This window comes from Balaenoptera acutorostrata, chromosome 11 (genome assembly GCF_949987535.1).
Source record: "Balaenoptera acutorostrata chromosome 11, mBalAcu1.1, whole genome shotgun sequence".
Taxonomy (NCBI): domain Eukaryota; kingdom Metazoa; phylum Chordata; class Mammalia; order Artiodactyla; family Balaenopteridae; genus Balaenoptera; species Balaenoptera acutorostrata.
Genome location: NC_080074.1, coordinates 40,513,745 through 40,529,262, shown reverse-complemented (window position 1 = coordinate 40,529,262; position 15,518 = coordinate 40,513,745). Strand labels below are relative to the sequence as shown.

General features: G+C 37.3%; 2 protein-coding genes and 1 long non-coding RNA gene across 6 annotated transcripts in view; 2 read left to right on the top strand and 1 right to left on the bottom strand.

The window, feature by feature from the left end:
- Positions 1-15,518, top strand: part of SYT1 (synaptotagmin 1) — a 537,233-nt gene that overhangs the window by 226,427 nt on the left and 295,288 nt on the right. The gene's annotated exons all lie outside the window — the stretch shown is intronic.
- The window catches only part of LOC102997960 (uncharacterized), a 289,513-nt gene that overhangs the window by 25,203 nt on the left and 248,792 nt on the right, over positions 1-15,518 (bottom strand). For all 3 annotated transcript variants that reach the window (XR_009009737.1, XR_009009738.1, XR_452230.2), the window contains exon 2: positions 5,695-5,812. This is a non-coding gene — a long non-coding RNA (uncharacterized LOC102997960). The remainder of the gene's footprint in view (positions 1-5,694; positions 5,813-15,518) is intronic.
- LOC130709232 (eukaryotic translation initiation factor 3 subunit E-like) lies at positions 11,690-13,505 on the top strand. Its single transcript, XM_057556803.1, has 2 exons — positions 11,690-12,578; positions 12,905-13,505. Exons 1-2 carry the CDS (start codon positions 11,701-11,703, stop codon positions 13,362-13,364), a joined length of 1,338 nt encoding a protein of 445 aa, XP_057412786.1. The 5' UTR covers positions 11,690-11,700; the 3' UTR covers positions 13,365-13,505.

The following is a 15,518-nucleotide window of genomic DNA, read 5'->3' as shown; positions in this document are numbered from 1 at the left end:
CACCATCATCATCATTATTGTTATGAAATTAATCAAATGTACGAAAAAAAAACCTAGCAGTTGCCTGGCACAAGATGTGTGTGTATTACACCTCCATCATTTTTCCTACTTTTATGCCAAGATATCTACCCTATATTGGGCTCTAGAAGCTGTTAGATTATATTAAAAGGTAATGATGAGATAGCAACCTCAAAACACACTGATGAAAGTTATTTTCTGCAGATTAGAATGAATATTGAGCTAATGGTATTTTTGTGAGAAACTTTCCTCCATCCCCAGTAGTTTAGTATCTGCTTCTCTGGATATTTTAGTGGTTGAGACATTCCTGGCTACACAGGAATGTGAACTGTTCATTAAAAGAAGAGTCCTAGTCACTGCCTTGTAAAGATGATTCTGACAGCCTAGTTCTTTATGAACTATTTGTGTGTTGGCTTGTCCAGACTTTGGATGAGTTGGCTGCTGAAGCAGAAAAATCACCACCAGGCTTGTCATATATCATTGATGCAATGTGCCTTTCTATGTGCCTGGCTGAGCAGCTTCCAATGACATTTGACATGGGGTTTTCTCCCAAGGCCATGGCATGCTGTGTGCAGCAAATCTGAGCTAAAAAACTAGTGTATGGCTGGGTATTCTTGGTAGGCCTCCAGGCATTTCACGTTCATTTATAAAATGCCTTCTTTCTACTTCAAATTAATCTTATGTTCTTTCCAATCACCATTGTAATACTCTTTTGACTTTATATTCTGACAAGCATGAAATAGCCTGATAGAATTGAACTGCAGTATAAAAAACCAGAGTTACTACAGTCAGAAATAAAAGTCAAAAACCAACTCTGCAAATTTACCTTCACAGCTGTGTTAGTGCACAGTTCAGGCCGTTTCTAGTTTTAGGACTCTACATTACCTCTACATTATGTCTTTGTGTTGAATTAAGTTGTAGGTATTATGTTTACAGAGCAGTTAACCTGTCTCCAAAATTCGTAACGCTCCTGGATGTTCTCTGACTTTCATTGCAAATGGAACTTCAGTGTTGGTTTATGGAAAAGCTACTAAAACAACAGAAGGACAGTTATCACAAGTCTCTTTATGAAAAGCATTAGCTTGTGGTAATTAATCTGAATAGGACATTTATTTTAGTTCATCTAAGCAAATCAATCTAAATTTTTTTTCGTCCTGGATATATCGTTTAATGCCCATTTAGGTTCAAATATTATATTTCTTTAAATTGTTAGTCCTAATGTATGCTGTTGGGTGATCCATTCATTTAATAAGCACGTATTTGGCACCTCCTTTGTGCCTGGCTTTTGGAATTCAGAGGCAAATGGCACAAAGTTTCTGTCCTCAGAGGGTTCCTGGTCTGATAAAGGAGGAAGAAAAGTAAACAAGAAATGTGTACGGTGCATCAAAGTCCAGTGGTAGTAATGTGTACCAGGCAAAGGGGCGACAGAAGAGAATGGGAGTTCAAGGAAGGCTTCCTGGAGAAAGTAATCTCTGAGTCGGACAAAAAGGGGTAGGGACTTCCCTGGCGGTCCAGTGGTTAAGACTCCGTGCTTCCACTGCAGGGGGCACGGGTTTGATCCCTGGTCAGGGAACTAAGATCCCGCCAAAAAAAAAAAAAAAAGGGTAAAATGATGACAGGCAGTGATGGGAAGTTTGTTAACCAAAAGGATCCAAGTAAAATGGAATTGAATTAGGGAAATTGAACAATTTGTATGGGGCTTTATGTTTAAATAACACTTTTATGTATTCACCCACTCATTTCTTCCCTTGAGGTATGCAAACCAATATCTATCTTATTTTATAAGTTAGAAAACTGGCTCTCAGAGTTCCCACTCAGTGACTGTTACCTGAATGAGATAAATCGACAAATATTTACCAAGTGCATAGTACCTCTCTGTGCCTCAATTCTTTATCTGTAATATTAGCATAATGATACCTCTCTCTTAAGATTATTACGAGGAATAAATAATATATGCTAGTAACATAGAACACTGCTGGGCTCAAAATCAGTGTTATATAAGCCAGTTATTATTACTAGTAGCAGTAGTAGCAGAATGCCAGATACTGTTTTAAATGCTAATTGTGAGCAAAACAAAAGCTCATTTTCATGGAGTTTACAATGTAGCTAGAGCAGACAAACAGATGGAGATGGTAAAAGGAAATGAAGTTGAAAGATTTGCTGGAGAAGGGAAAGGCACAGATTGCATAGGAATTTATAAGCATGCTAAAAATTTAGAATTTTAAGCAAAAAAAGATCTAACTTATGCTTTGAATGAATTACACACTGAATAGATTGAAGAAGGGCAAGGATGGAGAGAGTAGACCTGGTAGAAGATTATTCAGAAAATGGTGGCTTTGGGTCAGTATTGGGGGGGATGGGGGCTGAGTGATGAAGGGGTGCAGAGAGAAGTGGTCAAAATCTGGATATATTTTGAGGGTTACCAGGCAGAATTCACTGAAGGATTGGATACATGGTGTTCAAGAAAAGTAGATTCCAGAATTTTGGCCTAAGCAGGTAGATCAAAGCTAGCATCTCTTGAGATGGAGAAAGATTTATGAGGAAGACAACTGGCAGCAAAACTCGAGATTTTACTTTTAAACAAGTTAACACTAAATAAATTGATGAATATATGGTATTGCAAAAGACCAAGGGATTGACTTGGGTTAGGAAAGATGGATAGAAATAAAATGAAGAAAGATACTATGATGGCTTGAAGATCCAAAGTGAGAGGTGGGAATAAGACTCAGAAAAGAGAAAGACTGTTAGGTTCTGAATCAGGGAAGAATCGGGTAATGAGGATTAAAACTGGAAAGAAGTGATCAGCGCGTGGACTGCTAGGGTGAACAATTTAAGCTACATTTACTAGTTGATTGGCGACAGTTAAAATTTTCAAAACAATTTGAACTAAGGATCTTCATGTTTATCATATTATATTGAGCTAACTGTTTATGTGGTTTGCTCTCCCACTAGATTATAAATTCCCTGGTACCCTATTCACCTTTGTGTCATCACTGCCCAGCACAGTGCCTGGCACATAGTGGGTACTCAGTAATTGTGGAAGTAAATTGAAAAGAAATGGTTTGTGCCCATGTAGAAACTCTAATTGAGATTGTAGGTTTCCTGGGTCTGCTGTTGTATAAATTCAAACCACTCATGCTTGCAGAGCATTTGGGGTTGCTGAGAAAGTTCCAGATATCTGCTTAGCACCACAAAGAAGGGGAACCCTCACTTCCACATCCTACAAACAACTCTTAGCATCCTGCTACTTCCTTATTTTGCCTCATACCAGAGTCAAGAGAAACATTTCAATGTGTCTCTTACATTTAATTTACTAAACTCCAGGTCAAATTGAACCCTGGTCTACTTGAAGAAAAATACACAGATGTAGTTTCTCCTTCCTTGTGCACGTTCATCTATCTTTACTCTAATTCACTCAAAACTCAGAGCAAAACGCATCTGCATCGAAACATTTGTATGGCATTGATTGTTCCCCATGTGATTATGCCAACAACAACAGTGTGAAAACATGGGGGTGGAAATCATCTCTGTAGCTTCTCTTTTGTGGGTTTACACCCTAGTGAGGTAGGACAGATAGCCTAAGATGTGTCTCTACTTTTCTCTGAGATTTGTCTTTTCAGTAAGAGTGTACTTATTATACCTCCTGCTTGCTTTTAGCGAGTGATAGATTTCTTGAAGATAGAACAGATTCTTTTTCACTTGAAAAAAAATTTATTTTTGTTGTAGTAAAACTATTTCATTAAAAAAGTTTTTAAAGATGTAAGACTAGATGTGATTTTAAGCTGGCACAAACTGTTCAAATTTTGATAACAATAAATCAGATTAGAGGTGTAGGATACCATTTTGTTTTCCGCTAGCCCCACTTACAGCCAAGTGCCCATCATTCCAAACTATCTGCCTCCATCTTTGTTCTTCTTCCTTCTTCCCTCTCCCCTACTATTCTGATCTCCCGTAAGACCTCTCACACTTTCTTATCTTATCTGTCAACCCAGTGATCCCTCATAGTTGAATATTTGAGACCACTGGAGAAGCCTAAGCAGTATTGGAGCTCATGAAAGTTATATTTGCTAGGTGTATGGTATACCTGCTCACAAGGATCTTCTAAACTCCTGAGAGACAAGACACATAAACAAACTTTACTAAGTGTGATTCATGCTTCAATAGATATCATCCAGAGGAGAGGGCTTTGACTTTTTCTGGGTCAGTCAAGGAATATTTCACTGCAAAGGTGATATTTAGCTGAATCTTAAGGGATGAGTAAGAGTTTGCCAATGAAGGAAGGCATTTTAGGTTTAAAAAAAAAAAAGCAATATGATAAAGGGAATAGAGGAAGGCAATGATATGATCCATTTGGAGAAAAGAAGTTAGATGGGACGGGAAGGAAGAGTAGTGAAAGGTGAGGGACCAGATGCTGGCTGGGCAGATGTTAAAAGATTGTGAGCAGAGGCATGCCATCATCACAGCGAAACAGTATGGAAGATGAATTAACATAGGTACTAAGTTCACATAAAAGTCTATGGCCATAGTCACTGTGAGGTGGGACAGAGTCAAGGGAATTAAGAGGCTGGACGGAATCAAGAGATTTACAGGAATCAGAATCCACATCAATTCATGACAAAGTGCAGGAGGGCAGGATGAGGGAGAAAGCAGAAGTAAAGGTTTTAATTCCCAGGTGCCATTAACCAAAATAGAGAATAAAAGATATTGGCTGGGGTTGAATCAGCATGAGGAAGATAATATAGCTGATTCTGGAACTGCTGAGTGTAAGGATCCTGTGAGCTAACCTGAGTTATATATTTGGGAGTCTTTAATAGGCAGAAAGGTTGAAGTCATAGGTGTGGATGTAGTGACTCAAGGTAGAACACGTAGCATAAAAAGGGACATGGGATGAAACAAAAACATTTGACACTGTCCCAAGAGCACAGACTTGTTCCTTTACCACTCTAGTCAAATTCCAAGAGCCCCTGAATGGGCCTGGTTCCTCTAAATTAGTCTAAGGGATGTCAGCCATACTTCTGAGAGATCTCAAATATATATTCCCTGGTTTACAAAATTCAAGTAAGATATTCTCATCCTTTAATGATGCATGAGACTGCCAGACAGTCCATTAGCCAGAGGTCGCTGATATCATCTAGCCACAAGGTTTAAACCTCTGAGGTCTTAGAAAGCAGTTCTCCAAGGGGCTGCAGAAATGTAGTTCTCCTTTTCTTATGAATACCCATAGGAGCTGGTATCACTATAAGATACTATGCAATCTAAGTCCCTCTGGAAAATCAAAATGCTCATAAAATATGCTAAGATCTTGTCAAATAAGGCCTTACCCAGCCATATTCAAGGAGGAAAGCATTCCTTCTGACTTCTGATAAATGGCCTATTTGCTTTCTCCAAAAAATAATGTCAAAACATATCACAACTATTACTCTATATTTAATAATGATGGAAATTTTAACTTTCAAGGATCCTACTTAGAAACCAAAAAGCAGGACTTTCAAAGTTACATTGCTTGTTTCTGTGTGCGTGTGTGTGTGTTGATTTTTTTTTAACATCTTTATCGGAGTATAATTGCTTTACAATGGTGTGTTAGTTTCTGCTGTATAATAAAGTGTATCAGCTATACATATACATAAAAAACAAAAAAGGTGGGGAAAGGAGAAATTCCTCCCTCTTTCTTCTTACCCAGTTGCTTGAGCTGGGGCATCTATCTTCTGCCCTGGGCTTCCATGTTTCTCAGGCCTTGGGACTCCAACTGATTTACACCACCAGTTTTCCTGGGTCTCCAGCTTGCAGATGGCAGCTGGTGGATTTAAAAAAAAAAAAAAAAAAAAGTTACATTGCTAGTTACTAAGTAGAGAATGCCCTTGCTTTCCTCACCTCCTTCAGGGTGAAACCAGGAGGTTAGTCACTTTAGTGTGTGTGTGTGTGTGTGTGTGTGTGTGTGTGTGTGTGTGTGCGCATATGCACACCTGAAATCCGATAGATAGTCCATGATCTTTTAAAATTTGTTTTGCTTTCCCCAAAAGTTTGTTTGGTTTTGTTTTTACTTAATCACTCTGGGCTTACGTTTCATCTTAGCTACCATTTAATAAGTTTCTTGGATATGCCAAACCATAGGAGTTTTACATTCTTTATTTCACCTCCTCTTCTGTTACTTGTATGAATCAGATGTTAGCATGGAGTTTTATACATAAATCTGAATCTGCAAAAGGCTAACCAACTTGTCCAAGGTCACACATCCACAAAGACATAGAGCCAGTGTCTGAAACTAAGTCTTTGTGACACAAAAGCCCCCGCTTCCAGACACATGGGATGAACTTGCCCAGAGAAAGAGACTACGTGAGGATACAGCCAGAAGGCACCATCTGTAAACCAGGGAGAGAGGCCTCAGGAGAAGCCAAACCTGCAGATACCTTGATCTTGGACTTCTAGACTTCAGAACGATTTCCCAGGAGCTCTATGACCCTGTGACTGTGATTACTGGATTACAGCCAAGGGATAGGCAAAGCTGACCTTCAGCAACATTACTGATCTCTCTTATTAGTAGTAATAATTATAAGGAGATTATCTCAGAATTTCTATGTGAACAATCATATTGTTTAAAAATAATGACTTTTTGAGAAGCAAGAAGAACTACAGTCCTGTAGCCTGTGGAACAAAAACCACATTCACAGAAAGATAGACAAGATGAAAAGGCAGAGGGCTACATACCACATGAAGGAATAAGATAAAACCCCAGAAAAACAACTAAATGAAGTGGAGATAGGCAAACTTCCGGAAAAAGAATTCAGAATAATGGTAGTGAAGATGATCCAGGACCTTGGAAAAAGAATGCAGTCAAAGATCGAGAAGATGCAAGAAATGTTTACCAAGACCTAGAAGAATTAAAGAACAAACAAACAGAGATGAACAATACAATAACTAAAATGAAAACCACACTACAAAGAATCAATAGCAGAATAACTGAGGGAGAAGAACAGATAAGTGACCTGGAAGACAGAATGGTGGAATTCACTGCTGTGGAACAGACTAAAGAAAGAAGAATGAAAAGAAATGAAGACAGCCTAAGAGACCTCTGGGACAACATTAAACGCAACAACGTTCGCATTATAGGGGTCGCAGAAGGAGAAGAGAGAAAGGACCAGAGAAAACATTTGAAGAGATTAAAGTTGTAAACTTCCCTAACATGGGAAAGGAAATCGCCACCCAAGTCCAGGAAGCGCAGTGAGTCCCATACAGGATAAACCCAAGGAGAAACATGCCGAGACACACAGTAATCAAATTGGCAAAAAATAAAGACAAAGAAAAATTATTGAAAGCAGCAAGGGAAAAACGACAAATAACATACAAGGGAACTCCCATAAGGTTAACAGCTGACTTCTCAGCAGAAACTCTACAAGCCAGAAGGGAGTGGCATGATATACTTAAAGTGATGAAAGGGAAGAACCTACAACCAAGATTACTCTACCCAGCAAGGATCTCATTCAGATTCGATGGAGAAAGAAAAAGCTTTACAGACAAGCAAAAGCTAAGAGAACTCAGCACAACCAAACCAGCTCTACAACAAATGCTAAAGGAACTTCTCTAAGTGGAAACACAAGAGAAGAAAAGGACCTACAAAAACAACCCCAAAACAATTAAGAAAATGGTCATAGGAACATACATATCGATAATTACCTTAAACGTGAATGGATTAAATGCTCCAACCAAAAGACACAGCCTTGCTGAATGGATACAAAAACAAGACCCTTATATATGCTGTCTACAAGAGACCCACTTCAGACCTAGGGACACATACAGACTGAGAGTGAGGGGATGGAAAACATATTCCATGCAAATGGAAATCAAAAGAAAGCTGGAGTAGCGATACTCATATCAGATAAAATAGATTTTAAAATAAAGAATGTTACAAGAGACAAGGAAGGACACTACATAATGATCAAGGGGTCAACCCAAGAAAAAAATATAACAATTATAAATATATATGCACCCAACATAGGAGCACCTCAATACATAAGGCAACTGCTAACAGCTATAAAAGAGGAAATCGACAGTAACACAATAGTAGTGGGGGACTTTAACACCTCACTTACACCAATGGACAGATCATCCAAAATGAAAATAAATAAGGAAACAGAAGGTTTAAATGACACAATAGACCAGATAGGTTTAATTGATATTTATCGGACATTCCATCCAAAAACAGCAGATTACACTTTCTCCTCAAGTGCACACGGAACATTCTCCAGAATAGATCACATCTTGGGTCACAAATCAAGCCTCAATAAATTTAAGAAAATTGAAATCATGTCAAGCATCTTTTCTGACCACAACGCTATGAGATTAGAAATGAATTACAGGGGAAAAAAACGTAAAAAAAACAAACACATGGAGGCTAAACAATACGTTACTAAATAACCAAGACATCACTGAAGAAATCAAAGAGGAAATCAAAAAATACCTAGACACAAATGACAATGAAAACACGACAATCCAAAACCTATGGGATGCAGCAAAAGCAGTTCTAAGAGGGAAGTTTATAGCTATACAAGCCTACCTCAAGTAACAAGAAAAATCTCAAGTAAACAATCTAACCTTACACCTAAAGGACCTAGAGAAAGAAGAACAAACAAAACCCAAAGTTAGCAGAAGGAAAGAAATCATAAAGATCAGAGCAGAAATAAATGAAATAGAAACAAAGAAAACAATAGCAAAGATCAATAAAACTAAAAGCTGGTTCTTTGAGAAGATAAACAAAATTGATAAACCATTAGCCAGACACATCAAGAAAAAGAGGGAGAGGACTCAAATCAATAAAATTAGAAATGAAAAAGGAAGTTACAACAGACACCGCAGAAATACAAAGCATCCTAAGAGACTACTACCAGCAACTCTATGCTAAAAAAATGGACAACCTGGAAGAAATGGACAAATTCTTAGAAAGGTATAACCTTCCAAGACTGAACCGGAAGAAACAGAAAATATGAACAGACCAATCACAAGTAATGAAATTGAAACTGTGATTAAAAATCTTCCAACAAACAAAAGTCCAAGACCAGATGGCTTCACAGGTGAATTCTATCAAACATTTAGAAAAGAGCTAACACCTATCCTTCTCAAACTCTTCCAAAAAATTGCAGAGGAAGGACCACTCCCAAACTTATTCTATGAGGCCACCATCACCCTGACACCAAAACCAGACAAAGATACTACAAAAAAAGAAAATTAGAGACCATATCACTGATGAATATAGATGCAAAAATCCTCAACAAAATACTAGCAAACAGAATCCAACAACACATTAAACGGATCATACACCACGATCAAGTGGGATTTATCCCAGGGATGCAAGGATTCTTCAATATACGCAAGTCAATGAATGTGATACACCATATTAACAAATTGAAGAGTAAAAACCATATGATCATCTCAATAGATGCAGAAAAAAGTTTTGACAAAATTCAACACCCATTTATGATAAAAACTCTCCAGAAAGTGGGCATAGAGGGAACCTACCTCAATATAATAAAGGCCATATAGGACAAACCCACAGCAAACATCATTCTCAATGGTGAAAAACTGAAAGCATTTCCTCTAAGATCAGGAACGAGACAAGGATGTCCACGCTCATCACTATTATTCAACATAGTTCTGGAAGTCCTAGCCACGGCAATCAGAGAAGAAAAAGGAATAAAAGGAATACAAATTGGAAAAGAAGAAGTAAAACTGTCACTTTTTGCAGATGACATGATACTATACATAGAGAATCCTAAAAATGCCACCAGAAAACTACTAAAGCTAATAAATGAATTTGGTAAAGTTGCAGGATACAAAATTAATGCACAGAAATCTCTTGCATTCCTATACACTAATGATGAAAAATCTGAAAGACAAATTATGGAAACACTCCCATTTACCATTGCAACAAATAGAGTAAAATACCTAGGAATAAACCTACCTAGGGAGACAAAAGACCTGTATGCAGAAAACTATAAGACACTGATGAAAGAAATTAAAGATGATACCAACAGATGGAGAGATATACCATGTTCTTGGATTGGAACAATCAATATTGTGAAAATGACTATACTACCCAAAGCAATCTACAGATCAACGCAATCCCTATCAAATTACCAATGGCATTTTTTACAGAACTAGAACAAATAATCTTAAAATTTGTATGGAGACACAGAAGACCCCGAATAGCCAAAGCAGTTTTGAGGGAAAAAAACGGAGCTGGAGGAATCAGACTCCCTGACTTCAGACTATACTACAAAGCTACAGTAATCAAGACAATATGGTACTGGCAAAAAACAGAAACATAGATCAATGGAATAAGATAGAAAGCCCAGAGATAAACCCACGCACCTACGGTCAACTACTCTATGGTCAACTACAAAGGAGGCAAAGATATACAATGGAGAAAAGACAGTCTCTTCAATAAGTGGTGCTGGGAAAACTGGACAGCTACATGTAAAAGAATGAAATTAGAACACTCCCTAACACCATACACAAAAATAAACTCAAAATGGATTCGAGACCTAAATGTAAGACTGGACACTATAAAACTCTTAGAGGAAAACATAGGAAGAACACTCTTTGACATAAATCACAGCAAGATATTTTTTGATCCACCTCCTAGAGTAATGGAAATAAAAACAAAAATAAACAAATGGGACCTAATGAAACTTAAAAGCTTTTGCACAACAAAGGAAACCATAAACAAGACGAAAAGACAACCCTCAGAATGGGAGAAAATATTTGCAAACGAATCAATGGACAAAGGATTAATCTCCAAAATATATAAACAGTTCATGCAGCTCAATATTAAAGAAACAAACAACCCAATCCAAAAATGGGCAGAAGACCTAAATAGACATTTCTCCAAAGAAGACATACAGATGGCCAAGAAGCACATGAAAATCTGCTCAACATCACTAATTATTAGAGAAATGAAAATCAAAACTACAATGAGGTATCACCTCACACCAGTTAGAATGGGCATCATCAGAAAATCTACAAACAACAAATGCTGGAGAGGGTGTGGAGAAAAGGGAACCCTCTTGCGCTGTTGGTGGGAATGTAAATTGATACAGCCACTATGGAGAACAGTATGGAGGTTCCTTCAAAAACTAAAAATAGAACTATCATATGACTCAGCAATCCCACTACTGGGCATATACCCAGAGAAAACCATAATTCAAAAAGACACATGCACCCCAATGTTCATTGCAGCACTATTTGCAATAGCCAGGTCATGGAAGCAACCTAAATGCCCACTGACAGACAAGTGGATAAAGAAGTAGTAGTACATATATACAATGGAATATTACTCAACCATAAAAAGGCATGAACTTGAGTCATTTGTTGAGACATGGATGGATCTAGAGACTGTCATACAGAGTGAAGTACTTCAGAAAGAGGAAAACAAATATCGTATATTAACGCATGTATGTGGAACCTAGAAAAATGGTACAGATGAACCGGTTTGCAGGGCAGAAGTTGAGACACAGATGTAGAGAACAAACGTATGGACACCAAGGGTGGAAAACCACGGTGGGGTGGGGATGGTGGTGTGCTGAATTGGGCGATTGGGATTGACATGTATACACTGATGTGTATAAAATTGATGACTAATAAGAACCTGCAGTATAAAAAAAAAAAAAAACAGCTCTTTTCCTTGGCAAGATGGCAGAGTACGACTTGACTACTCGCATCGTGCACTTTTTGGATCGGCATCTAGTCTTTCCGTTGCTTGAGTTTCTCTCCGTAAAGGAGATATATAATGAAAAAGAATTGTTACAAGGGAAATTGGATCTTCTTAGTGATACCAACATGGTAGACTTTGCTATGGATGTATACAAAAACCTTTATTCTGATGATATTCCTCATGCTTTGAGAGAAAAAAGAACCACAGTTGTTGCACAACTGAAACAGCTTCAGGCAGAAACTGAACCTATTGTGAAGATGTTTGAAGATCCAGAAACTACAAGGCAAATGCAGCCAACCAGGGATGGTCGGATGCTGTTTGACTACCTCGCAGACAAGCATGGTTTTAGGCAGGAATATTTAGATACACTCTACAGGTATGCAAAATTCCAATATGAATGTGGAAATTACTCTGGAGCAGCAGAATATCTTTACTTCTTTAGAGCGTTGGTTCCAGCAACAGATAGAAATGCTTTGAGTTCACTCTGGGGAAAACTGGCCTCTGAAATCTTAATGCAGAATTGGGATGCAGCCATGGAAGACCTTACACGGCTAAAAGAGACCATAGATAATAATTCTGTGAGTTCTCCACTTCAGTCTCTTCAGCAGCGAACATGGCTCATTCATTGGTCTCTGTTTGTTTTCTTCAATCACCCTAAAGGGCGCGATAACATTATTGATCTCTTCCTTTACCAGCCACAGTATCTTAATGCAATTCAGACAATGTGTCCACATGTTCTCCGCTATTTGACCACAGCAGTCATAACAAACAAAGATGTCCGAAAACGCCGGCAAGTGCTAAAAGATCTGGTCAAAGTTATTCAACAGGAGTCTTACACATATAAAGACCCAATTACATGGGCTTCCCTGGTGGCGCAGTGGTTGAGAATCTGCCTGCTAATGCAGGGGACACGGGTTCGAGCCCTGGTCTGGGAAGATCCCACATGCCACGGAGCAGCTGGGCCCGTGAGCCACAATTGCTGAGCCTGCGCGTCTGGAGCCTGTGCCCCGCGATGGGAGGGGCCGCGATAGAGAAAGGCCCGCGCACCGCGATGAAGAGCGGTCCCCGCACCGCGATGAAGAGTGGCCCCCGCTTGCCGCAACTGGAGAAAGCCCTCGCACGAACCGAAGACCCAACACAGCCAAAAATAATAAATAAATAAATAAATAAAGACCCAATTACAGAGTTTGTTGAATGCTTATATGTTAACTTTGACTTTGATGGGGCTCAGAAAAAGCTAAGGGAATGTGAATCAGTGCTAGTGAATGATTTCCTCTTGGTGGCTTGTCTTGAGCATTTCATTGAAAATGCCCGTCTCTTCATATTTGAGACTTTTTGTCGCATCCATCAATGTATCAGCATTAACATGTTGGCAGATAAACTGAACATGACTCCAGAAGAAGCTGAAAGATGGATTGTAAATTTGATTAGAAATGCAAGACTGGATGCCAAGGTTGATTCTAAATTAGGTCATGTGGTTATGGGTAACAATGCAGTCTCACCCTATCAGCAAGTGATTGAGAAGACCAAAAGCCTTTCATTTAGAAGCCAGATGTTGTCCATGAATATTGAGAAGAAACTTAATCAGAATAGTAGATCAGAGGCTCCTAACTGGGCAACTCAGGACTCTGGCTTCTACTGAAGAACTGTACAGAAAAAATGAAAAAACTGTAAAAGAAAGGTGAAATAATAAAACCATTATACAAAGGTGAAACATTTTATAAACAATTAACATATTTAGCATAAATTTTGGAGAATTTGAATAAAATTGGCTATGTTTCAAAAAAAACAAAAAAAACAAAAAAACAACTAATACTAAACTTTCTTTGGGTTATTTGTATGGAAATATGTTAATATAAATGTTTCAGACATTACATGAAATTTCTAAAAATCTTATATGTTCTGGTATAATGTTATAAGTCATAATTCTAGTTATTACTTTAAAATATATATCTCAGAAATAACTAAATTTCCTTGTCAATTGCATTATTATGAACTTTCATCAAATCTTTAACCGTGGTCATTATTAAGTCTTTTGTCATTTACAGACAGTTCTGGGTGTACTCTGATGCTTTTGCAAAAATGTTCCTATAAAAGGATTTCATCTTCAAGGAATTCATGGAAAAGACTCTGACAAGTACAGGTTTCTGGTAACTGACTATACTGCTGAACTGAATGAGTAAGCATTTTCAGAACTCTAATGGAAAACTGAAGAATTCATAAAAGTGCTAACAAAAGATCAAGATGAAAAAAAAATTAATTACATGGGACTGAGTGAACTGATGAGGATGATTATAATTTTTGTGACTTTCTGTTTGAATAAAAAAAAAATCCCCCCCAAAAAATAAATAAATAAATAAATAAAACTCATTCTGTTCAAGTGTAAAAGAAAAAAAAAAGAAGAACTCAATCTAAGATGCAAACTATCATATATAGGATGGATAAACAACAAGGCTACTGTATAGCACAAGGAGCTATATTCAATATCCTGTGATAAACCATGATGGAAAAGAATGTGGATAAGAATATACATGTGTATAACTGAATCACTTTGCTGTACAGCAGAAATTAACATAACATTGTAAATCAGCTATATTTCAATAAAATTTTAAAAAGAAATAAAAAAGAACTGGAGGCAGCAAATATCAATAGAAAAGAATCCAAGAATACTGCCAGAGTGAAAAATAATTAAAAATTTTTAATAATTGCTACCCAGGATTTGTTGTTTTGGTGTATTATTATGGGCTATTGTCCTTGGGAAATAGTTTTTGTTTATAATATATTACAGTGTTATATGATAGGTTATTATCAAAAATATTGTGTTGACATCATTCAATGAAGTCAAAATAAATTTTTTGTAGTTTGGTCTATTCCACTATAAAATATTCATCTCCAAATGTACCTCAAACTATGAAGAGTTCTTTTTTAGAGTTTAATAGAGATTTATTGAGAAACTACAGAAAGCATATAAATAAGGAGTTATGGTGCCTACAAAACTGAGTAGGAGACCGTACTTACCCTCTAGGAATTTACAAACTAGCTGAGGAGTAGGATTTTAAAAGACACAATATGCAATATATACAATATATAAATGGCATGTTCCCTAATAGTTACAAAGTGCTAAGTTATGACCTATCAAAGAAAAGAAGGATCATAAACCAGTATGATTGGGGAATAATAGTGAAGGTGCAGAGCTCACTGTTTTTTTTAAGTGGTGGCTTTATTTTGGATACTGACTGATTGGTAAGCTTTTAATAGAGATCTCTTTGTTCATTAAACAATTATTAATTTAGCACTCTATTATGCACCTTTTCTAAGGCTAGGCAGAGTGATTGAATAAAGCTGACTAGACCCCAACTCTCATTCATTCTAGTAAACAAATTCTGATATCGATAAATTCTTTACAACAATAAAATAGGATAATATCACAGTGAATGAGTTGGCTAAAAGAGGGGAGAAAAGGGCCTTTTTTTCAAGGTAGGACTTCTGGAAATATGTCTCAATAAATGATAAGTGATTAATCTGAATATTAAAATAGATTTTAATAAAATATTGAGTAAATATTCGGCATGAGCCCAGACAGGATTCAGGCTTAGCCATTGAACACACATGCACTTTAGAAGCAAATGGCTTGCCTTCAAGATCTAGCTCTTCTGCTTTCTAGTTGTTAGCACTGGCCAACTTTCCTATTTCTGCAAGCCTCACTTTCCACATCTTTATGCAAACATAACGATGATGCCTGCCTTACAATTTGTAATGAGTACTAATAGGTATAATGTATTGTAAAAGGCTTAGC